Here is a 23,723-nt window from a genome sequence, read left to right on the forward strand (position 1 = left end):
TTTCACAGTTACTCAAGCCACTCCACCCCACCCAGTTACTCCGCCCACTCCAGTTGTAGAGGCAAGAACACTTTCACAATTTCCCCAGAAATTGTACCTTTTCTAGTTTAGAACTAAAATAACCCAGATGTTACTAAATCCTTTATTTAGTACAGGTACTTATATTGTATCAGTCAATTTATGCAGCGCTTTAAATATATATTGGACATCAACATCAGTTCCTGCCCTCAAGGAGCTTACAATCTGAGGTCCCTAACTCACATTCATAGTGCCAATTTAGACAGGATCCAATTAACCTACCAGCATGTCTTTGGAGTGTGGGAAGAAACTGGTACATGGAGGAAACCTATGCAGGCACAGGGAGAATATGCAAACTCCAGGCAGGTAGCATCATGGATTCGAACTGACAACCCTATTGCTGCTAGGCAGAAGTGCTAAACACTAAGCCAGTGTGCTGCCCTTTTTAAATGTAGTATATTGTATTTACCTGCGTTTTATTGCCAAATCTGCATGTATCCAGGTTGTAGGGTTAATATATAAGAAGTCTACAGCCTATCCTATCAGCTTTAATATATACTGCACAAGTAATTTGCAACGTGCATGAGACCTAAACAATGAATTAGGAGTCCTAATTACTTTTTAATAGCTGCTCAACACTGATTAGTTCAGCAGTATAGTACAAACCAATTATTACACAGACAGAAGCTGCTAGAACTTGTCAAGAACAGAGATCCTTGGTATAAAAGTGAAAGAAAAAATGCACAACCATTAAATCTTATGAAAAGCTTTATACCAGTCAATTAGGGGTCAGTTGCATTTCTAAAAGTCCTGCATGTGGAATGCTTAGTGCGGTTAAAAAAAATGCACCCTAAACACATCTCCCAATTGAAATGAATGGAAAGTGCGTCAAAAAACGCACCACAGTTTCGTCTTTTGTGCATTTTGAGTCACGTGTCCTCCTTTTTTATTTATTTTTTTTCACAGGTGTAAAATGCACCGGAAACATAGCAAAAATGCATATGCAGTGTGAATGCAGCCTTATTAGTAAGCAAACTAGTTTGTTTTGGATTGTTAATATGTTTAGTCATGCAGATTTTCTTTGGCTTGTGTGCCTATTAAAGTTATCAAAAAGTAGTGAGGGATGTTATTATGGGCTCATTCACATCACCCAGAGCAGCATATTTCTGCAAATGGTATAGCCAAGTATTTACATTCAGCTGTGGGCTGGAAACCTGTACAAATCCATGACAGGTTGACACCATCTGTAGGTGTTTGTATGCCCATAATCAAGGACAATTTTACTTTTTGCTGGGGATAGATGAGCAGCTCTGTGCACAGACTGTTTGCATCCTGGGCCGCTCATTTGTCCTTTACTGCAGGCAATCACTCCATGTGCGAATACATGGGAACTGCTATGGAGCCTTTCAGCTTGTCATTCATTTACAGTGCCTTGAAATCTTTCACATTTTGTCATGTTACTACCAAAAACGTAAATGTATTTTATTGGGATTTTATGTGATAGACCAACACAAAGTGGCACATAATTGTGAAGTGGAAGGAAAATGATAAATATTTTTCAAAATTGTTGACAAATATCTGAAAAGTGTGGCGTACATTTGTATTCAGCCCCCCTGAGTCAATACTTTGTAGAACCACCTTTCATTGCAATTACAGCCACAATTCTTTTTGTGGATGTCTCTACCAGCTTTGCACATCCAGAGAGTGACGTTTTTGCCCATTCTTCTTTGCAAAATAGCTCAAGCTCTGTCAGTCTCAGGTCTTTTTCAGACTAACAGGTTTTCTTCTAAGATTGCCCTGTATTTGGCTCCATCCATCTTCCCATCAGCTTCCCTGTCCCCGCTGAAGATAAGCATCCCCACAACATGCTGCCACCACCACGTTTTACGGTGGGGATGGTGTACTCAGGGTGATGTGCAGTGTTAGTTTTCCACCACACATAGCGTTTTGCTTATAGGCCAAAACATTCAATTTTAGTCTCATCTGACCAGAGCACCTTCTTCCACATGTTTGTTCTGTCCCCCACATGGCTTCTTACAAACTGCAAACAGGACTTCTTATGGAGTTCTTTCGACAATGTCTTTCTTCTTGCCACTCTTCCATAAAGGCCAGATTTGTGGAGTGTACAACTAATAATTGTCCTGTGGACAGATTCTCCCACCTGAGCTGTGGATCTCTGCAGAGATCCTCTTGGGCCTCTTGGCTGCTTCTCTGATTAATGCTCTCCTTGCCCGACCTGTCAGTTTAGGTGGACGGCCATGTCTTGGTAGTTCTAGAGGAAGAACCACTATGGAGAATGAAAAGGCTCCAATTTTTTTGCATTTGTGCCATACCCTTTCCATTTTCGGATTGAACAGTGCTCCGTGAGATGTTCAAAGCTTGGGATATTTTTTTATAACCTAACCTTGCTTTATACTTCTCCACAACGTTATCCTTAACGTGTCTGGTGTGTTCCTTGGCCTTCACGATGCTGTTTGTTCACTAAGGTTCTCTAACAAACAGGTGGACTCTATTTACTAATTAGGTGACTTCTGAGGGCAATTGGTTCCACTAGATTTTAGTTAGGGGTATCAGAGTAAAGGGGGCTGAATACAAATGTACGCCACACTTTTCAGATATCTATTTGTAAAAAAAATTGAAAACCGTTTATCATTTTCCTTCCAATTCACAATTATGTACCACTTTGTGTTGGTCTATCACATAAAATCCCAATAAAATACATTTACATTTTTGGTTGTAACATGACAAAATGTGGAAAGATTCAAGGGGTATTTAATATGTTTTCAAGGCACTTTATATAGGCTGAGCATCTGCAGCTGGATGTAAACACTTGGCCATACCTGCAACAGTAATCCTGGTGATCAAGGAGGTGTACAGCCATGAACAGAGATGTGAATGGGCACTGTCAGTGTACTGCTGCTCCTTTATTGGCCAATCAGTAGGAAGGGGAAAGGGAAGCAGAAATGTTAGCAGCATCTTTTCCTTTTAGTCATTAAGAATATGGGTGAGTAGCATTTCTATGATTATGGGGGTAATTCTGAAATTGTGCACATTGAGGATGTTTTCATCTAGGATAGGACATCTATATGGGCCATATAACCTGAGGTCCCAAGATTATGATTTTGATTATATTTTTGTTTTTTAAAAGTGCAGCTTTCCAGTACATAGATCTGGTGGCTGCATTTTCATCACCTTTTTTGTTTTTCCACACTTCCTGTCTTGGGGTGACTATGCTCACTGACTATCCAGTATCTATGGAGTAGCAGCATTGTCACCCAAGGACAGTAGGTGCATTAGAACATGCAAAGTGTTCTGAAAAAACACTGGAAATAGTGTTAAAGTTGGCCATACATACTTCAAATGTCTCTTGTTCAAACCCAGGGGCTAAATGAGAGAAATGAATTGATTACCGCACACTAAGCTGCTGCTTCATACCTGAACAGTGCTTGCATCTGTAATCAATGTTCTAGAATTTTCAGACCAGCTCCTTTTGACAGAAAATGACTCTTGTCAAGTAGAAGATGGCGTGGTGAGGGGCAGTGGTTGGAATTGGGGGCATGGTTGCCAACAGGGCCACCCACCGCTCAAATTGCTTTTAGCTTAACTGTTAAAGTGGTTATAAACCTCAGATATGAAATATGAACAAAGCTGCTTTGTATCCTCTGCTGTCAGCTCAAATCGCTCTCAAGCGTATTAAATGCTCATCTATAAAATGTAGCTTTAAAAAAATACATGTTTTGGTGCATAATTGGGGGGATTTACAGGTGTATAGCATTCAGAAGCATATGCATATAAATTTTTTCTATTGGCTATAATATTAAAGTGGAATTCCCTGCATCTATAGACACCAGGGATCTAACACTAACCTCTCTATCCCTGTAAAGAAAAAATGAGTATACATACCTTTTTGGAAGTCAGTCTGACCCGCTCCAACCGGATCTCCAGCCCCGGAAGCTCTGCAGAGGACACAGACGACAACGGCTGTGAAATGAATGGGAAGTGACGTCACCCATAGAGTTACTATGGGGATTCTGTTGCCGTCTGTCTCCTCTGCACCAGCCTTTACAGTGAAGCCATGGCTGACAGCTCAGCATGGGATCCGAGGTATGTATACTCAGGGATTTTAGATTTTACATGGACTTCCACTTTAATTTATCCTTGACACTGCAATTAATTTACACTCATACATGTGTTACATGCATTTCTATGCATGTGTGTAAATTATGCCAGTGAATTCCTCTCTGAATGCAGGTTTGGGGCATTTATTTTTTATGCCACTGAACATCATTATAAAACACAAATCTAAACACCACAGTGTGAATGGACACATCGGCTGAAATAGAGCTGTGTTCAGAGGCATTAAAAATGCCACTAAAAGCACTTTTTTTTTTTTTTTTTTTTCCTGGCAGTTTACATGAGACCTAATTAAACAAAAATACAATTGTCAAAAGGTATTTTCTTTTCAACTATTGCTGTTGGTGATTGTCTCTGTGGAGTTTTTGTAGTATCTCTCTTAAATGTTTTCTTCTGATTTTTACCTCAGGGCTGAATAAGTTATTAAATCTCAGGAAGCTGAATTTATCTTATAATCGCATACATGACCTTAGTGGTAAGTGGATTTGCAACCTCTTGTTTCCTCAATTGTTTTTTGTTAGCTTGTGAATTGCCAGTGAAGAGCTTTTATTAATGACCAGACATTTAAGGCGAGACATCTTAATGCAATGGAACGCTTCATCATCTCTGTCTGTGTAATGGGTTGTGACAGTAACATCTTTATGATAATATCACATCTCACACGTTCCAGAAATGATTTGTATTTTCAAGCCTTTTAACATATTAGTGTTTGGACGTATTATTGTACATTCCGAACACCGTCAAAAACAAGGCGTAGATGCATCAATCTATTTTCTTTTTTTTTTTTCTTTGCCTCATGTAAAGTAATTTAGGGTAAAGCCCTCCAATTTGGGGTAATCTAGCTCATAGAACCCTTTCTCTTACTTCTTCCCCTTTTTTTTTTTTTTTTTTTCAGTTTTCCCACTCCAGGTCCATAGAAATTTGTTGTTATGCCCTCCAGCTGTTTATTTGGAGGACTGTCTTTACTTTCCATTAGTAAGTTCGGTGTCCAACTCCCTTTGCTGTCATTGCTTATTCTGTATTCCCAAACCTGCTCAATGAAGCTTGCTGTGCTATCTGCAAAAATGAATGTCTCCACACAAAAGTATTCATGAATTTTGCTGAGTGCTGTTTGAATCTAAACTCTTCAAATAACATAGCTGCTGGGCAATTTTAGAGAAACCGCCATTACTGTGACAATCGCCTACTGTTTATGGGGTGATCATACCACGAAAAGTTAAAAGTAGAAAAGTGTAAAGTAGAATTTCAGCTTAAAACTAATTAAAGGGGTTGTAAAACCTGTTTTTTTTTAAATATATATATATATATATATTTAAAAAAAACTGGTTTTACAACCCCTTTAATTAGTTTTAAGCTGAAATTCTACTTTTCACTTTTCCAAGCCCTTCCTCTTTAGGTGCCCCCACGGAAAGCTGCTTTCCAGGGGGGCACCCATGTGGGCTCGCTCTCAAGTCCCGTTGCTGCGTCCATTAACACAGGCAGCGGGACTCGGCCCCACCCCCCCACTCCCGTGTCACTGAATTTGACTGACAGCAGCAGAAGCTAATGGCTCCTGCTGCCTGCTGCTATCAGTCTGTCCACTGTGGAAAGATATAGTGGCTGGGGCCACTGTGCTTGTGCACATCCCTGGATTAGATCGGGTTTAGGTAAGAAAAATGGGGGATCTGCAACACAGAAGGTTTTTCACCTTAACCACTTCAGCTCCGGAAGGTTTTACCCACCTCCTGACCAGACCATTTTTTGCGATACGGCACTGTGTTGCTTTAACTGACAATTGCACGGTTGTGTGACGCTGTACCCAAATAAAATTGATATCCTTTTTTTCCCACAAATAGAGCTTTATTTTGGCGGTATTTGATCACCTCTACGGTTTTTGTTTTTTACACAAACAAAAAAAGACAGATTTAATTTTGAAAAAAAAAAAAAAAAAACAATATTTTTTACTTTCTGCTATAAAACATTCCCAATTAAAAAACCTAATTTCTTGATCAGTTTAGGCCAATATGTATTCTGCTACATATTTTTGGTAAATAAAAATTCTAATAAGCCTATATTGATTGGTTTGCGCAAAAGTTATCACGTCTACAAACTATGGGATAGGTTTATGGCATTTATTTTTCTACTAGTAATGGCGGCGATCAGGGATTTTTAGGCAGACTGCAACATTGCGACGGACAAGTAGGACACCAAGTGGTGCTTTTTGGGAACCAGTGACACCAATGCAGTGATTAGTGCTAAAAAAAAAAAAATGCACTGATCACTGTATAAATGACACTGGCAAGGAGGTTAACACCAGGGGCGATCAAAGGGTTAAAGTGATTTTAAGGGTTTTTTTTTTTTTTAAATGACAAACATATCATACCGTCACTGTGCAGCTTGTTTTGCACAGAGTGGCTCCGAACCTGCTCTTTTGGGGTCCCCCGGCTACTCTCGCGGCTCCTCCCCGCATCAGATAAGCCCCTAGGGGAAGCTCTTCTCCAGGGGGTTACCATGCGGGCGCGCTCCCGAGTCCAGCATTCGGCCTCCATAGCCTCCGAATGTATGACTCGGCCCCGGCGCCTGTGTCATTGGATTTTATTGACAGCAGCGGGAGCCAATGGCTGCGCTGCTATAAATCTATCCAATCAAGAGCCGAGAACCCCGGGCAGAGGAAGAGCGTATCCCAGGCGGGTCCAGGGCTCAGGTAAGTAAAACGGGGGGACTGGGGCGGTCACTGCCAGGTGTTTTTTCACCTTTAATGTATAGGATGCATTAAGGTGAAAGAACACAAAGGTTTACAACCCCTTTAAGTGTGTCCCTGGGAGGTGCTTTCTAACTGAAAGAGATCTGTGATCTGAAACGCAAGATCTGGCTTTAGCTCCCTGACAAATGACGATGTTTACACAGGCAGACCACTGCTCCTTCTCTTCATTAAACAATCGGATCCGTTGATTGGCTCCCGCTGTGTCCAATTGCAGCAGAAGCGGCGCGCCCTATACACCGCGTGCACAAAATAACGGATAGGTCCGTGATTTTGTGCAACCAGGCCACCCTGACGCAGTATATATGCGGTGGGCGGTCCGGAAGCAGGTAATGCTTAGAATGCATTAAGGTGAAAAACCGTGAAGCTTTACAATCTCTTTAGCTCTAAATCTACTCGCAGCAGCATTCTAAGACTAACCTATCTAGCCCTATAAAAAAGGAATCACTATACTTATCTTTTCTATAGCGGATCCGGTCCCACGCTAAGCTGTTACCGACTGCTTCTCTGTGTAGGCGTGTGCAGGACAGGCAGCCGACAACAGATGCCCCATAGTAATTCTGTGGGTGATGTCACTTCCCAGCCGTTGTCGGCTGCCTCACACACAGCATCCGCCAAGACCGGATCGGCTTCAGAAAAGGTATGTATAGCCAATTCTTTTTTCTTTTTTTTTTTTTTTCTTTACAGGGTTAGATAGGTTAGTCTTAGATTGTGGATGCGAGTAGATTTAGAGATAGTTAAATAGTTTTGGGCTGAACTGCTACTTTAAGACGTTAGGGACCTAAGGGTAGAACCCGTTCACATTTGTGCTTATTTTATAATGGTAGGTTGTAAAGGCTGAGTGTTTTTTTTACCTTCCTGCATTCTATGCAGGAAGGTAAAAAAAACCTTCTGCATGCAGCTCCCTACTAAGCCCCCCCCCAATGCATAATTGAGCCCGATCTCGATCCAGCGACCAAGGCTCTCTTGGTGGACTACAGTGGACATGAGGTTGCCAAGGGACAGTTCACTGTCGGAGTGTAGGGGTAAAAAGAAAAGCACTGGAAGAGCGGGAAACCAGTTCGGTAAAAGTGTTTTTAGCAACTCCCTAGACCTAAGCAAGCATTTAACCCTAGCAGTACAGAGGCATATATATATATATATATATATATATATATATATATATATATATATATATATATATATATATATATATTTACTTGGAGTGGGGCTGCCTCTGCACTGCTAGGGTTAAATGCTTGCTTAGGTCTAGGGAGTTGCTAAAAACACTTTTACCTCACCGGTTCCCCGCTATCCCAGTGCTTTTCTTATCACCCCTACACTCCGACAGTGAACTGTCCCTTGGCAACCTCATGTCCACTGTAGTGCTTTAGGTCTTGATGTCTGAGGGCATCCAACTGCCAGAGGACAGGGGAGAAGAGGCAGAGGGGACCATTCTTACAGCCTGGAGGGAGCCTGTAGGAGCAGAGGATCAGATAAAACTGCTTTTCGCGATCATACATCACGGGACACAGAGTATTCATTACATAGTGCTTTAGATAGGCACCATCGTTGATTGGACACTGGTTAACCCCAATTAAGGAGAATTCCTCCCCTATATAACCCCTCCCATACGGGGAGGACCTCAGTTTTTTCACCAGTGTCTAAGGTGGTTGATCACGTAAAACCTGCTGTGAAGAAAGCTCCAGTTTGGTCCCTGTGGGGGCTTAAAGGGCTATGCTGATCGGATCCATATCTCGGGCCGATATTTTGACTCCCAAGATGGTATGGTACCCGGGCCTCGTCATCCGAAGAAGCGAGGTTTTGCCTGTAAGTCTCTCTTTGGAGGACTGGGCTCTGAGAAAACCAGGCTTGGTGTACTATTAAAACAGTGGCACGAAAGTTTCTGGCAGAGCCTTTTACAGGTCCAGGTAAGAGGTTTCTCTGAGTAGGAACCCAAAAAACCCTGAAGGTTGGCACAACGCTACCCGCCGTGATGGGTGAAGGCTGGAAACTGTCTGTTCTCAGCAGTTCCTGCGGCGGGGACAGGTAAGAGAAGTTAATCCTATATACAGTGGGGATCGAAAGTTTGGGCACCCCAGGTAAAAATGTGTATTAATGTGCATAACGAAGCCAAGGAAAGATGTAAAAATTTCCAAATGGCATCAAATTACAGATTAGACATTCTCCTCATCTGTTTACAGAGCTCTGAACGCTCTGGGCTTTTAAATTAGCCACCTGGCGTCTGCACACCTGCAGTGGAGGAAGTGAGCGAATTGGACACCAGCTTCACTGAGTGCGTATCTGAAAGGCACGTAAGTTTGCTCCTTACTCCCTCTAGTGGTGGAAATCAGGTAAGACATGCAACTACTCATTGAATATATATATATATATATATATATATATATATATATATATATATATATATATATATATATATATATATATATATATATATATATATATATATATATATATATATATATATATATATATATATATATATATATATATATATATATATATATATATATATATTCAATGAGTAGTTGCATGTCTTACCTGATTTCCACCACTAGAGGGAGTAAGGAGCAAACTTACGTGCCTTTCAGATACGCACTCAGTGAAGCTGGTGTCCAATCCGCTCACTTCCTCCACTGCAGGTGTGCAGACGCCAGGTGGCTAATTTAAAAGCCCAGAGCGTTCAGAGCTCTGTAAACAGATGGACACAGATGGACAGAGTGTGGGCAGTGAGCATCCTAAAGTGGTCGGATCCAGGCTAATCTAAGACACCTACTCGGCATCAGGTTGTGCAGTATAAGCATATATGTATATTGTGAGACTTTTAACAGTGATTGCATATGTACTAGTACCTCTGCTTTGTAGCTTGGGACTATGTCTCCTCGTAAGAGGGTCTCGGGGGGAGGTAACAAAGGCACAAGAAAGTCACCGCCTGTGTCTAGGGGTCCTAAAGATGCCTGCAGATTACCATTACCCCCTGCAAGACTGGAGCCAGCCTCACAGGATGAGTCAGTGCCCCTGTCAGGTTTTGCAGCCTCTCCTAATGTTACAGCCCCAGCGTATGTCACAGAGGATTCCCTTAGGGCTACATTGGAGGGTTTTGAGGGAAGAATTATGAATCTTTATTTCAGCTTCCTTAAAGGATAGCAGAAAAAGGGGTAGATCCCCTCCCTCTGCTGCACTTTCTCTTTCAGATGATTCTTCTGACAATGAGGAGAGATCCCTATCCAGAGATAGGGATCAAGAGCAGTCTGAGGATTCAGAGGAAGAGGAGAGAGCTTCCTCTCAGGCACTCAAGAAGCAGGTCCAGTATTCTACTGAACTAGTGCGTTCCACATTTAAAATGCCCTCTGCTGAGGCCGCTACATTCTCTGTTTCTTCCCTGGGGGTCAGAAGGATCCCACAGACTGCCTTTTTCCTTTCCAGTTCATCCTTTAATGGATAAGTTGTTGTATGAGGACTGGGGACATCCCGATAAACTGTTTACTCCTCCTCCTAAAAGGTTTTCTATGCTTTATCCTCTGGAGGAAAGCTACACCAAGAAGTGGGAGGTCCCATCCGTGGATGCGGCTGTCTCTTGTGTGAATAAAAACCTGACCTGTCCCTTGGACAATGCTCAGGTGTTTAAAGCACCAACTGATAAAAAGCTGGAAACTTTATTAAAAGCCTCCTTCTCCATGGCTGGCGCTGTAGTCCAACCTACAGTCGCAACTGTGGGTTTGTGTCAATTCCTCAAGGAGCAGGTTAAACAGATGCTTGGCCTCCTTCCCAGTGAGGAAGTGGAGAACTATGCAGACCTTCCACAGGTGCTGTGTTTTATGATTGATGCCATTCTGGATTCTGCCCAGCAAGCATCTCGTTTGTCTCTCCTGTTGGTACACATGTGCAGGTCCCTTTGGCTTAAAAGTTGGGCAGCAGAGCTTTCATGCAAATGATATTTAGCTGGCTTCCCATTCCAAGGGGAACGCCTATTTGGGGATGACCTAGATAATTTTATCCAAAAAATTACAGGTGGTAAATCTACACTCCTACCAGTTAAGAGGAGTAAACGTCCACCATTCAAACGGTCTCTTTCCCCTTCCCCTGGAACATCAGGCTCTAAGCAGTGGCGACGGCCTTCCCAATCTACTTTCAGAGGAAAGGCCCAGGGTCACACCCAAGGGCAGAAAAAGACTTGGGAATGAAAGCCTGCCAAGCAGAGCCCCAAAACATCCCTGTGAAGTGGCGTCCCACTCGGCCGAGTGGGGGGAAGGCTCCTACAGTTTTCAGGAGCCTGGCGGGAAGAGGTTCAAGACAAGTGGGTGGTCTCTTCAGTATCAAAATTTACAAAATAGAGTTCCTAGAGCTTCCACCAGCTCGTTTCCTAAAGTCAAGAGTTCCCAAAGATCCAGTAAAGCGAGAACCGCTACTACTGGCCTTAGATCGCTTACTATCCCAGGGAGTGATAGTAGAAATGAACCCAAAAGATCAGGGTTCAGGGTTCTACTCGAATCTTTTCACTGTTCCAAAGCCAAATGGAGATGTCAGACCCATCCTAGATCTAAAGGATCTGAATCATTTTCTACACATTCGATCCTTCCGAATGCAGTCAATTCGTTCGGTGGTCTCCACCCTGCAGGGGGGAGAATTTATGGCATCAATAGATATCAAGGATGCATATCTTCATGTGCCGATTTTTTTTTTTTTTTTTTTTTTTTTTTCCCGCTCACCAAAGATATCTAAGGTTCGCGGTAGACCAGTGCCATTTCCAGTTTGTGGCCCTTCCATTCGGTCTCGCTACAGCTCCTCCAATTTTTACAAAAATTCTAGGTCCTCTCTTAGCAAATCTAAGAGCTCAGGACATAACTGTGGTAGCTTATCTAGACGATTTGCTACTCATAGAGCAATCGGTGGCACACCTGAACCGCGCTGTCTTCAAGACAGTAAGACATTTGGAAAGACTAGGCTGGATAATCAACCTAGAAAAGTCTTCTTTGCAACCTTCAACAAGGTTGGAGTATCTAGGCATGATCATAGACACCTCGCAAGGCAGGGTGTTTCTACCAGAGCCAAAGGTCAAGGCCGTAAGAGCTCTAGTCCGCTTAGTATTAAGCAAAAAGAGTCCATCCATTCGGCTATGTATGAGACTGTTAGGAAAGATGGTTGCCACTTTCGAGGCTGTTCCATTTGCCCAGTTTCACTCAAGCATTCTCGCAGCTTGGAACAAAAAGACTCATGCCTTGGATCTTCCGATGTGCCTATCCCCAAGGATGCGCAAAAGCCTCAATTGGTGGTTACGAACCAAAAATCTTTTGAAAGGCAAAGCCTTTCTTCCACTACAATGGAAGATCGTAACCACAGATGCCAGTCTGACAGGCTGGGGAGCAGTTCTGGAAGAAACATGCACGCAGGGAAGCTGGTCTGCAACACTTGCCCATCAATATTCTAGAAATTTGGGCAATTTACTTGGCCCTCATGGACTGGTCTTACAGGCTACAGGGTCATCCTATTCGGATACAATCCGACAATGCCACGGCTGTGGCTTACATCAATCACCAAGGAGACACCAGAAGTCTGGATGCCCAAAGGGAGCTGAATCGCATTCTTGCATGGGCAAAAAGCCATGTTCCCTGCCTGTCTGCGGTATTCATCCCAGGAAAATTGGCAAGCGGATTTCTTAAGCCGCCGGCAATTATGCCCAGGAGAATGGTCCCTACACCCCGACATATTCCAAACCATATGTCAAAGGTGGGGAACACCAGATGTGGATCTATTCGCGTCCAGATTCAACAGGAAGCTGGACAAATTTGTGTCCAGAACAAGGGATGTACTTGCTCAGGGGTCAGATGCTCTGACAATCCCATGGGATCAGTACAATCTAATGTATGCCTTCCCTCCGAACACTTCTTCCGCGGTTCCTGGGAAGGGTCAAAAGGGAAGCAAAGTCGGTCCTTTTAGTAGCCCCGCTTGGCCCAGACAACCTTGGTATGCAGAGATCGTAAAGATGGCAGTGGGCAGGCCTTGTGTCCTCCCATTCCGGCCAGATCTGCTCGCACAGGGTCCGATTTGCCATCCTGTTTTACGAAGTCTAAATTTGACGACTTGGCTGCTGAAACCCACATTTTAAAAGACCGTGGGCTCTCGGAGTCAGTCCTTTCCACTCTGGTCAATGCCAGAAAGCCGGCCTCCAGGCTTATTTACTACAAAATCTGGAAGGCATATGTTTTCTGGTGTGAACCCAGGGGATGGCATCCTAGAAGGTATATGATTAGCAGAATCTTGACCTTTCTTCAGTCAGGCCTAGAAATGAGATTGGCTTTGAGCACTATCAAAGTCCAAATTTCGGCTTTGTCTGTATTTTTTCAGAAGCCAATTGTTTCACATTCCCTGGTCCGGGCCTTTATTCAGGGGCGCTGCGGTTGAATCCGCCAGTCAAACCTCCAGTATGCCCATGGGATTTGAATTTGGTGTTGTCGGCTTTACAGAGACAACCCTTTGAGCCACTGCACCTGGCTCCTTTAGCGCTTTTGACTAAAAAATTAGTCTTCTTGATAGCCATATCCTCTGCTAGGAGAGTATCAGAATTGGCAACTTTTTCTTGTAAAGAGCCATATTTAATTATTCACAAGGACAGGATTGTTATGCGTCCTAATCGTTCCTTCTTACCTAAGGTGGTTTCAGGATTCCATTTGAATCAAGATGTAATCCTACCATCCTTTTTTCCTCGGAGGAAGAATCTTTGCACACTCTTGATGTGGTTGGAACAGTCAGTGTCTATCTGCAGGCAACCACTCAGATACGGAAAACTGATTGTTTATTCTGCCAGATGGCCATAAGAAAGGCCAGCCAGCATCGAAATCCATTCTTTCTAGATGGATTAGACAGGTTATTTTTCAGGCTTATGATATAAAGAGGAAGACTCCTCCTTTTCATGTGAAAGCACACTCAACTAGGGCTGTTAGTGCTTCTTGGGCAGTGCATCACCAGGCCTCCATGGCTCAGATCTGTAAGGCTGCGACTTGGTCTTCAGTCCATACATTCACCAGATTCTATCAGGTGGATGTAAGAGGGCAAGAGGATACTGCCTTCGGGCGCAGTGTACTGCAGGCTGCAGTTTAGTTCCTCTGGTCCGTTTGCGGTCTATGTTTTCTGATCTGTGTCTCCCTCCCCTCAAATGAGCACTGCTTTGGGACATCCTACTATGTAATGAATACTCTGTGTCCCATGATGTATGATCAAGAAAATAGGATTTTTGAATACAGCTTACCTGTAAAAATCCTTTTCTTGAGAGTGCATCACGGGACACAGAGCTCCCACCCTTCTATGGGTTTTACGTGGTTACCTGTTGCTTTGCTACAAAACTGAGGTCCCCCCCCGTATGGGAGGGGTTATATAGGGGAGGAATTCTCCTTAATTGGGGTTAACCAGTGTCCAATCACCGATGGTGCCTATCTAACCCACTATGTAATGAATACTCTGTGTCCCGTGTTGATGTGGGCTAAAGGCATAACATAAGCAGATTAAACTTTATCTGGGCCTTTGATTACATTCTTTGGTGAAGTAGTACCCTTTGGGTTTTTTGGGTGGGTCTGGTGTGTTGTTTGTTTTTTTTTTTTTTTTTGTTTTTGTTTTTTTTTGTTTTATTTTTCTAGACTGTAGGTTTGTTCTTAAGTTGAATCTGTTTGTAAGTCGGAACAGGTACATTTTTTAAGTGTAGCTTCAGCCAAAAAAAACTATTTTTAAGCTTTTTGGATAGCATAGGGAGGGGTTACCACCCCTGTAACATTTGTTTTGCTGTGTGTGCCCCTGTTCACAAGATTTCACCTCACTTTCTGTCCCAATGACAATTGGATTTTGAAAATTTTGGGTTGTTGTGGAAACAAGCCTTGGTGGTAAAGCATCAGTGGAGGTACCTTTTCCCCATAATAGCTCTTACAGGAGAGAATTTCCCTTCCTAGGGGTAGATTTCCTCTCACTTCCTGTTGTCTCCCTCCATTTGTAAGTAGGAGTCGTTTGTAAGTCGGATGTTTATAACTAGGGGACCCCTGTAATGGAATCCCAAAACTAAAGCCTGGTACATATGATGAGATTGATTACGGACAAATAATTGCCTGTTTTTTTTTTTGCACACTAGTCTCATATCGAAAGTGAAGAGGTTACTAAGCGTACGAAAATTCTCATATAACAGAATACAACTTCAAAAGTAATGTAATGTGGTGTTTTGTCATGTATTCTGTAATTTCCGAGCATGCGTAGTCTTGCTCTTACGTTTTTTTCCGGATGAAAACTGTACTGATTCAACGAAAATTGGAGGTTTTGTTCACTTACGATAAAAATGTTTTATAGCCTGCACCTTCAGATTTTGTCATCTGAAAAGTCGGAATTGGCTGTCAGAAGCACTATACTAATGATCAGATAATCGGCTGATTGTTCATCGTACAAATTTTTACTTCCTCTTTTCTTATCGCGTGTACAGGCCTTTAATCGTGTACATCACAGAACACAGATAAATTAATATTAATGACTACTGGGGTTATGCTGCCACCTTCAGGTGAATGGACACTGGCTAAAAAAAGGCAGGATCTCTACTCAGGCATAACTTCTCCCAGCTCAGCTAAGGCTTAGCTTTGTAATGAGGAACACAAGCAACAGAGGAGGGATTTCTGTGTCTTGTAATGTACTCCAAAAAAAGTGTTTTACACCAGCGGTCCCCAACCTTTTTGGCACCAGGGACCGCTTTCACAGCAGCCAATTTTCCCAGGGACGGGGGGGGGGGAGGGGTTTGGGGGAGTGGGCTATTCATGGTCTATCCTCAGCTCCCCTTTACAGCATAGTCCCCCCTTTTTATATCAGTGTCCTCAGTTCCCCTTCACATCACAGCCCCCCTTTACATTGCAGTGCCCCTTTACAGTGCATTCCCCCTTACATCACAGTTCCCCCTTTACATTTAATGTAACGGGGACTGTTCTGTAAAGGGGAACTGTAATATAAAGAGGACTGCTTTGTGAGGAGGACACTGTGATGTAATGGGGACTGCACTGTAATTATTACAGTGCCCCTTTGCAGTGTAGTCTCCTTTTTATATTACAGTGCCCCTAGCAATCACAGCCTCCTCCATCACAGTGCCCCTAGTCCCCCCCTCCTCTCTAACATGACACTTCTCTATTCTAATGTCTGTCTCCCCTGCACAGGACTCCTACCTTTAGCAGGGCAGAGGCAGTGATCAGTCCGTGCTTCCTCTCTGGGCTCCCCTGCCCAACCGACCATGTCATCCAATCAGCAGGGCAGGGGGTTGGAGGAGCTCTCCATTCCGATCTGCAGCTCCTCCTGCCCCTGCCCTGCAGATTGTATGACATTGTCGGCTGGGTGGGTGAAGGAGCTGGGAGAGGACAAACAGGCATGACTGCACAGCAAGAGGGAATGGGCAACTGCAGTCTGTGATAGCCCTGTGCGGACCATGGTCGCCGCTAATCCTCCTGCTGTACGGCCCGGTCAGCAACTGTTTTACGGGTAGATCAAAAATCGTAACATCTTGGTGTTCATATTCATGACTACTTGGGAGTCCCAAAGCTCTGATAATGTAGGGAGAAAAACACGGCAAGGCCAAAACCACAAAAGAGCAGAGAGGGAACTCCACTCTAAAGCCGCCTGCAGTACCTTCCACCCAAAACTGGGGTTCGCAGAACACCTACCTGGTAGAACTTAGAAAAGTAAAAAATATATATATATTTATTTTTAATTTTTTTATATAAATCTTGAGGCCTTTTATGAATATAAATTATATTGAGAACATAGTGAAAATAGTCAACTTTTCCCTCCTTGACACCAATACGTTGTGTACTTTAATTATTTCACAGTCCACCAAAAGTGAGTTTCTCCTCCATCACCATGCTCAGTCAGGTGTAATTTTGCTTATATTGATGGACCTCAGTATGTAGTAAGAGGTCAGAACAGTCTTTATATCACTAAAGTAACTCTCTTCTGGACTACTGATTATGCCTTACATCCAGAGATCCCCTCACAAAAACATTGGTGCCTTTAGCTTGCTTAGAACACTTGTTATGCAGCCTGAGATTATGTAGACCAGCAGTTGCCACACCGACTGAGCATGCTCCAGTTCCAGTTCCCTTCTAAGCTGTTCATTTCCTCCTTTTTCTTATCTGTGCAGCCAGTGTGACTATAGAGTCAAACATGTGGACGTATACACTCTGAATAAATGACAGCCCACCTTTCTCCATCCCCACTAACGAGCTACACACTATGGGGGTGGGATATTACATGTTGATTGATGAAGGCATCACCTCCCTGTAATTCTAATCACATACAAACAATAAACATAGGCTGAAATGACAAGAGGCGGCTGTTTAACACATGCCTCATTCACATCTGGCGATTTGGGAGCGATTCTGCTTGTGATTCTAAATTGCACTGCAATAGTGGCAAAACGCACCACGCACATGGTACAGTTTTGCCACGAATTTCACATCCTGCAAAGCTTGTCGCCCAAAAGAAGCTCCTGCTCCTTTTTGGGTGACAAGGTTTGCCTTGTGATTTTAATGCGTGACAATTGCAGCAAAACTACACTGCGTTTTGAGGTGCCATTCAAAATCAATGGCATCCAAACGTGCGTGGTGCGTTTTGCCACTATTGCAGTGTGATTTAGAATTGCAGGCAGAATCGCAGCGATTCTGCCCACAATCCCAAATTGCCAGATGTGACCAGGGTTTTAGATACTAATACAAAATTGAGGCTTAGCTTAGTTGGCGTGTGATAAAATGGCACAAAGAACACTGGTGACCATACATGGGTCTTCTCTTAGAGTTTTCGTTCAAATTTTGCACCATTAGTGAGCCACAGCAACAGCCGAATTTCGTGCGGCCATCGAATTTGAGTGATCGGGCATGTTGGAATTTTTTTTTAAAAACCAACTATTTTCAAATCAATGATGGGAGAATCATGTGAAAAATATCATCGAAAAAGAAGAAAACAGATTCCCGACCACTAAAATTCTTTATGCAGCAATTCTTTTATGCGGTGAAATTGAAGGTTTGGTTTGTCGAATTTCTAAATCAATGGGATCACAAAACTTCTGATTTTTTTTAAAGAAAATGTGTTCGCAATTCGACCCATGTATGGCCTGCCTAAGGAACTAATTGTGTATTATTACTAGAGATGCGCCAAAATTTCGGCAGCCGAAAATGGTGTTTTTGGCATATCGAGAAAACAGGTGACGCTAATGGGGATGTGATTTTGCCGCGATTTTACTATGCTTATGGTTTGTACTTCATAGGTCATGTGACTCAAAAACTGCATCAAAAAACATAACATGGATGTGTTCTTGCTGCGTTTTTCAATGGGGGAGGTGCGCTTTTTTTTTTTTTTTTTAACTGACCAAAAATGCATTAGACAAGATTTTTAACACCACAAAGGAAGCACAACGGACCAGTGTAAAAACATACATAGAATTTAAAGGGATGCATTTTTCTTGAGCTTTTCGTACGCTTAAGGTGCCGATACAGGCCGACAATAAACTCATATACATTTAAATTCATGATATTAATTAAAAAGTCACATATATACATTTTTATATATAAAATTGTATTATATATTTTAAAAACTGTCATTTTCGTTTTCGACCAAGTGCATCCTGCATTTTTGGTTTTGGCACCAAAATTTCCATTCAGTGCTCTTCCTAATCATTACTGCACCAATTAGACTTGATTACTAAAAGTTTTTTTTTTTTGTAATGGATGTAAATTATAGCACATCCTTGTTTTTTGCTTTGTGTCACTCAATAATCAGTTTGTTTTACAATTAAAGGATTATAGCAGCCCAACTTGAACCCAAGTTACCACCATAGTAAATCGTAGCTGTTGCTGAATATAAATCTCACCTACATAGCTAGCTGGATTTCATGTGTATTTGGTGTCTTGTCCCTGTTTTCCAGGTTTAATTCCGCTCCATGGATGGAATCACAAGCTTAGCCACCTTTATCTCCATAGCAACTGCATTAATAGCATGGACCATGTACTACAGAGTATGGTGGGGTTACAGTCTTTAGCTCACCTTACATTGCAGCAGGATGGCAAAGGCAACCGTGTTTGTTTTGTAGCAGGTAACCAGTACAATAATTTTTTTCTTTTGTTAGCTACATTATTACAGCAAAAACATGTTACACTGTTACAGACAAAAGGATTAGTGGTTTAAGGTAGATGATGAGCTACTTGAGATGGCCACAGCAATTTGTCCGCTTCTTGTTTTATTAAATGGATTAAATTATTAAATGGGCGTGCTGTCTCTTTAAATGTAATTATGAAAACATTTTGCTATGTGCAATCATCCAGCAATACAAATCAAATGTTAAATGAAATCGGTGCATTTTGTGTAACAGATTTATCATGCAATAAAGATTAAATATGTAAAAAAAATTATAATTAATCATGTGACCAAAATGTATCAATTCAGAACTTCAAATTCAATATCATAAAATTTAATTCCATACAGCGTATATGGGTGAATAAAAATGCAATTGTGCAATAACCTAATAAATATATGAATAATTGATTAAAAAGTTCATAGAATGTCCCAAGACTGCTGCTGTGAAAGATCCAAACATAAAATCTCTCTCAAAAGTTCTCCCCCACCACCAAGTGTACAAACTCATTACCAGAAAGATCAGACCTCTAAACTATAGGAGGTCAGTCTAGCACAGATGTAATAAACCCAGGTTCATCAGCAGCCTGGGATGTATCATCAGCAGCCTGTACCAATAGATGGCTCCAGCATCTCTCCTAGGACTCCAGCAGCTCTCCACATCAATCTCGGTGATATGTCGTTTAGAGAGAACAAGCATAAACTCCATGGCCCAGTTTCAAATAAATAAAGTCCAAATTTTTTGTAAACATTCTTGCAAGGATAGCGATCAACCAGCATTAGACATAAAAAAAATGGCAATCTCACCGATGCCCGACTCTGGTGTGCATAATGATGTCACAAGTAAGCTCCTCCCAACATGTTTTATGTCAAAACACATCTTTGGGGGACTGTTGCATTCCCCATGGTTCCACTGCAAAGGTAAATATAAATGAGACCCTATCTGACACTTTGTTCATTTTATAAGCTGGCTGGAGCTCTGTGTTTATGAGGTCTATTTGAAAGACAAAGACCAATCAACAACATAATCTGCTATTTAGTGAAAAAAATATATATGATCAGCGCAATAAACAATGTGATTGTGAAAATAAAAATAAAATAATCAATATAATAGCCTACTAATAGGCTTGACGTGATTGCTGCCCACACCACTTAGAGTGTATCTACTTGTGACTATATATATATAAATAAATATAAATAAATATATATATATATATATATATATATATATATATATATATATATATATTGTGTGTGTATAATTATTGAATGTAGCACAACCAAAAGCTCATAAATCAAGTCCAAATGTTGACAAAATTCCACCATAGTGCAACTTTCAGTGACAGTTTATAGATATCCAGTGACCTAATGACCACCACCTCTAGCTGGAATGCCTGCTGACCTCCCAATGTAGACCCCACTACAGAGTGACACACGCCTTTAGTAATATCCCTCAGGATGCCTCGGGGAAACCCTTCCTCCTCCTGGTGTTCCTGGACAAGACAGACCTCCTCCCAGGTTCTCACGATATGGACCCCAGTACAGAGTGACACACGCCTGGTGAAATATCTCTCAGGATACCTCAGGAACATGAATCCTCATCACAGTGCACCTAGACAGCTCAGACCTCCTCCTGGGATCTCATTCAGACATGTGTAGCCATATAAAACAAAGGCAAACCATAGTGCTCTCTGCTAATAGCATTTAGTAAAACTTAATTCAGGGATAAAATACTCACAAATGTGAAAAACATGCATATCACCAATAATGAGAACTGAAAAAACTTCCTGAATGGCGACACTTCACACCTGTACACGTTACGCTCTCTAACCTGCTGAAGAAGCTCATTAGAGAGCGTAATGCGTACAGTTGTGAGGTGCCGCCATTCAGGACTTTCTCCAATCTCATCATTATTGATGATATGCATGTTTTTCACATTTGTGAGTATTTTATCCCTGAGTTAAGTTTTGTTAAATGTTATTAGCAGAGAGCAGTATGGTTTGCCTTTTTGTTTTATATGGCTACGCATGAATGATTCAGGATTTATATAGTGCCAACAGTTTACGCAGCACTTTACAACATTAATTTGTTGCCTGATCTGGCTGAAAACGGCTAAACTGTGACACTGTCATCTTTTGTCAATGGGCACCTTAATGTAGGAAAATTATAGTTGTTTAGTCTCATTCGCCATGAGCAAAACCAGGATATTAGAGGAGATGCTGAAAACTGCTTCCTTTTTTAATGACCGAATTTTTGGAAAATCTATCATTCTATTCCTGCTATTATTTTTTTTTTTTTTTTTTTTTTTCGCTTGTAAATCCATTGGATTATAGCACTGTTGTCATTATATGTAATTTAGAGATTGTCCTAAATTGTCTAAACGCTCATTGCAAAAACAATTCTTTTGTCTTTAGGATACCGAAATGTGGTTCTTGAAAACCTGGCACAGTTAAAAGCTCTGGATGGTGTTAGTAGATCAGGCGAGCCAGTTCTTGGGTTTGATGTAGAGTCTTCAGATGTCCCCAATCTTGACTTCCTGGAATATTTGATCACCTGTGATGATGATCCTGGCAGCAAAGAATTAAAGGTACAACTTTTGCCATTGTTGATTGTCCACTGAAGATTAGAAAATGTTAGTAAGCATCAAAATAGTTGTTCAGGGCAATGTCCTAGTTTTGTTTTTGTTTTTCTGGCTCTCAGATCTGAGGCTTGCACTCTTTGTTGATGATGCAGACTCAAACTGACAAGATTGATGCTGTATGTAATAATTGAAAGCATAATCAATAGTGTGTTGATGGTAGCAGAAACTATTATATATCTAAACTAAAGGTGTCTGCTCTAGTTTCCTTTTTTCAGGATTTTTTTTTAACTTTCACCTTGCTGTCCTGTGAATAACACAATTCCTGCCCTGTGGCTACAATCGCCCACTGTATTTCTGGCGAGAGATAGCCATGGCTGTCATCCCAGACTGGACTTGTCTTACTTTCTTCTTCTCCATTACAAGAGGGTGAAGAGATAAATAGTTTACAAAAGTTAGATAATATTGCTTGCGCTTTCCGTTAACAGGAAGTGAAAAGTAAACCGTATTATTACAAAATTGTATGTGCTTGTTTAAAAAATGTTCTTAGACTGAAAAAATAAACCAAAGACACCTCCTGGACTGGTAAGCTACAACACTTATCTGTATTCATAAAGGGCTATTAAAGGAGAAGTACAGCCAAAGCTCGTTTGGCTGTACTATTCCAGAGAATCACAAGAGTGCAGATCATTCTGCACTCCTGTGATCTGTTTTCAGCAGACAGCGGGCTGAAGCCCGCTGTTGGCTGACTTCACAGAGCCGGTCCAGGCTCGGGAAGGATCACAAACATATGGTTAGGATCTAACCACATGCCTGGACCAGCAATCGGCTCAGCCTCTCAGCAAGCCACTGAGAGCCTGAGCCAGCCGCTCCCGCCCTCTCAACAGCCCAGCGCTCCAGTGAGTGAGGAGAGGCAGAGCAGAGAGCGGTGACTGACAGCCAATGGCTTTCTGCTCAGGGAGCCCTGAGAACTGAGCGATCAGCAGGTTTTGATCGCTCGATTCTCAGTCTTAGAGTTGGCGGGGACAGATGCAGCATCGGACCGTAGCCACCTAGGTAAGTACGATTCAGAAACAAAATTCACATACACCTCTTTTAAATAAAATGCTGTCTTACAGACAGAGCATTATTTAAAGGAGATATATATATATATATATATATATATATATATATATATATATATATATATATTTATATTTAAACACTGCACATTTATTTTATCACCAGAGCTCAACAAGTGGTTCTGTCATAACGCCTCGAATCGATCAGGTTTTATCGCAGTATCGGAAGAGGCCCGTTGGCCTCGGTTCAGGGCACTTAAGTAGATGTATAGATGGTATGACTTCATCAGACCAAGAGTCCACCAAACATCAGGATTCCACCAGCATCCTGCGTGAAATGAGGATTAAGAAGTTGGAGGAGCAGATATCGGAACTTCTGAAGGTTTGTCTTTGAATTCTTACCTTGGTTGTAGCTCATTTTGTAATGTACATTTTGTAATGTTCAAGCTGAACTCTAGGATTTCGGGTACTTTGTAAAATGTGCTGGCATACCACCTTGTTGACTTATCTCTATTATCTACAGCTGACAATTTTACGGAGCTCTGTGAGTGCAATTTTTACAGCACTCCCCGCGCTCTGACAGGAGATATGCGACTTTCTCACGCAGCAACAGCTCTACCTGACTCTCCCCTCCACTGTTTGTTCGCAGCAGCTGTGTGTAGCTGCAGAAGTTGAGACCAGAATGTCCAGTGCTGGAACAATGAAAGTATAGCAATCACGATGCTCCCGGTGCTCAGTAAAAATGTCAATTGTAAATTAACCACATCCAAGGCCTATAGGAAAATGATGGCCGGGCGGTGGCTCTCTCCATCTGACTGGATGACATAGAATGTCCAGCAGAACAAGCCAGTCGTGCGCAACCCCAGGGGCGCACAGCGCGGTGATAAGTAGTGTGCTCCGACACACCGCATCACCAATCACTGTAAAGAGCCAATGGCGTGGGCTCTTTTTCATGTGATCAGCTGTGTCTGGTCACAGCTGATCTATGTTACTAGGAAGTGCCGGTTATCGGCTTTCCTCTATTCGCACTGACAGGGCGTGAGTAGAGGAGAGCGAATAA

At 42.1% G+C, this 23,723-nt stretch overlaps 1 protein-coding gene across 3 annotated transcripts in view; it reads left to right on the top strand.

Moving 5' to 3' along the window:
* LRRCC1 (leucine rich repeat and coiled-coil centrosomal protein 1) overlaps window positions 1-23,723 on the top strand; it is a 104,740-nt gene that overhangs the window by 17,886 nt on the left and 63,131 nt on the right. For all 3 annotated transcript variants that reach the window (XR_012244544.1, XM_073631895.1, XM_073631896.1), the window contains exons 4-7: window positions 4,562-4,627; window positions 18,819-18,986; window positions 21,439-21,611; window positions 22,830-23,045. Coding sequence is in view for 2 of the 3 variants with exons in the window: in XM_073631895.1 (XP_073487996.1) it covers window positions 4,562-4,627; window positions 18,819-18,986; window positions 21,439-21,611; window positions 22,830-23,045 (623 nt within the window). In the remaining variant the exon portion in view is untranslated. The remainder of the gene's footprint in view (window positions 1-4,561; window positions 4,628-18,818; window positions 18,987-21,438; window positions 21,612-22,829; window positions 23,046-23,723) is intronic.

Source organism: Aquarana catesbeiana, linkage group LG05 (genome assembly GCF_042186555.1).
Source record: "Aquarana catesbeiana isolate 2022-GZ linkage group LG05, ASM4218655v1, whole genome shotgun sequence".
Taxonomy (NCBI): Eukaryota; Metazoa; Chordata; class Amphibia; order Anura; family Ranidae; genus Aquarana; species Aquarana catesbeiana.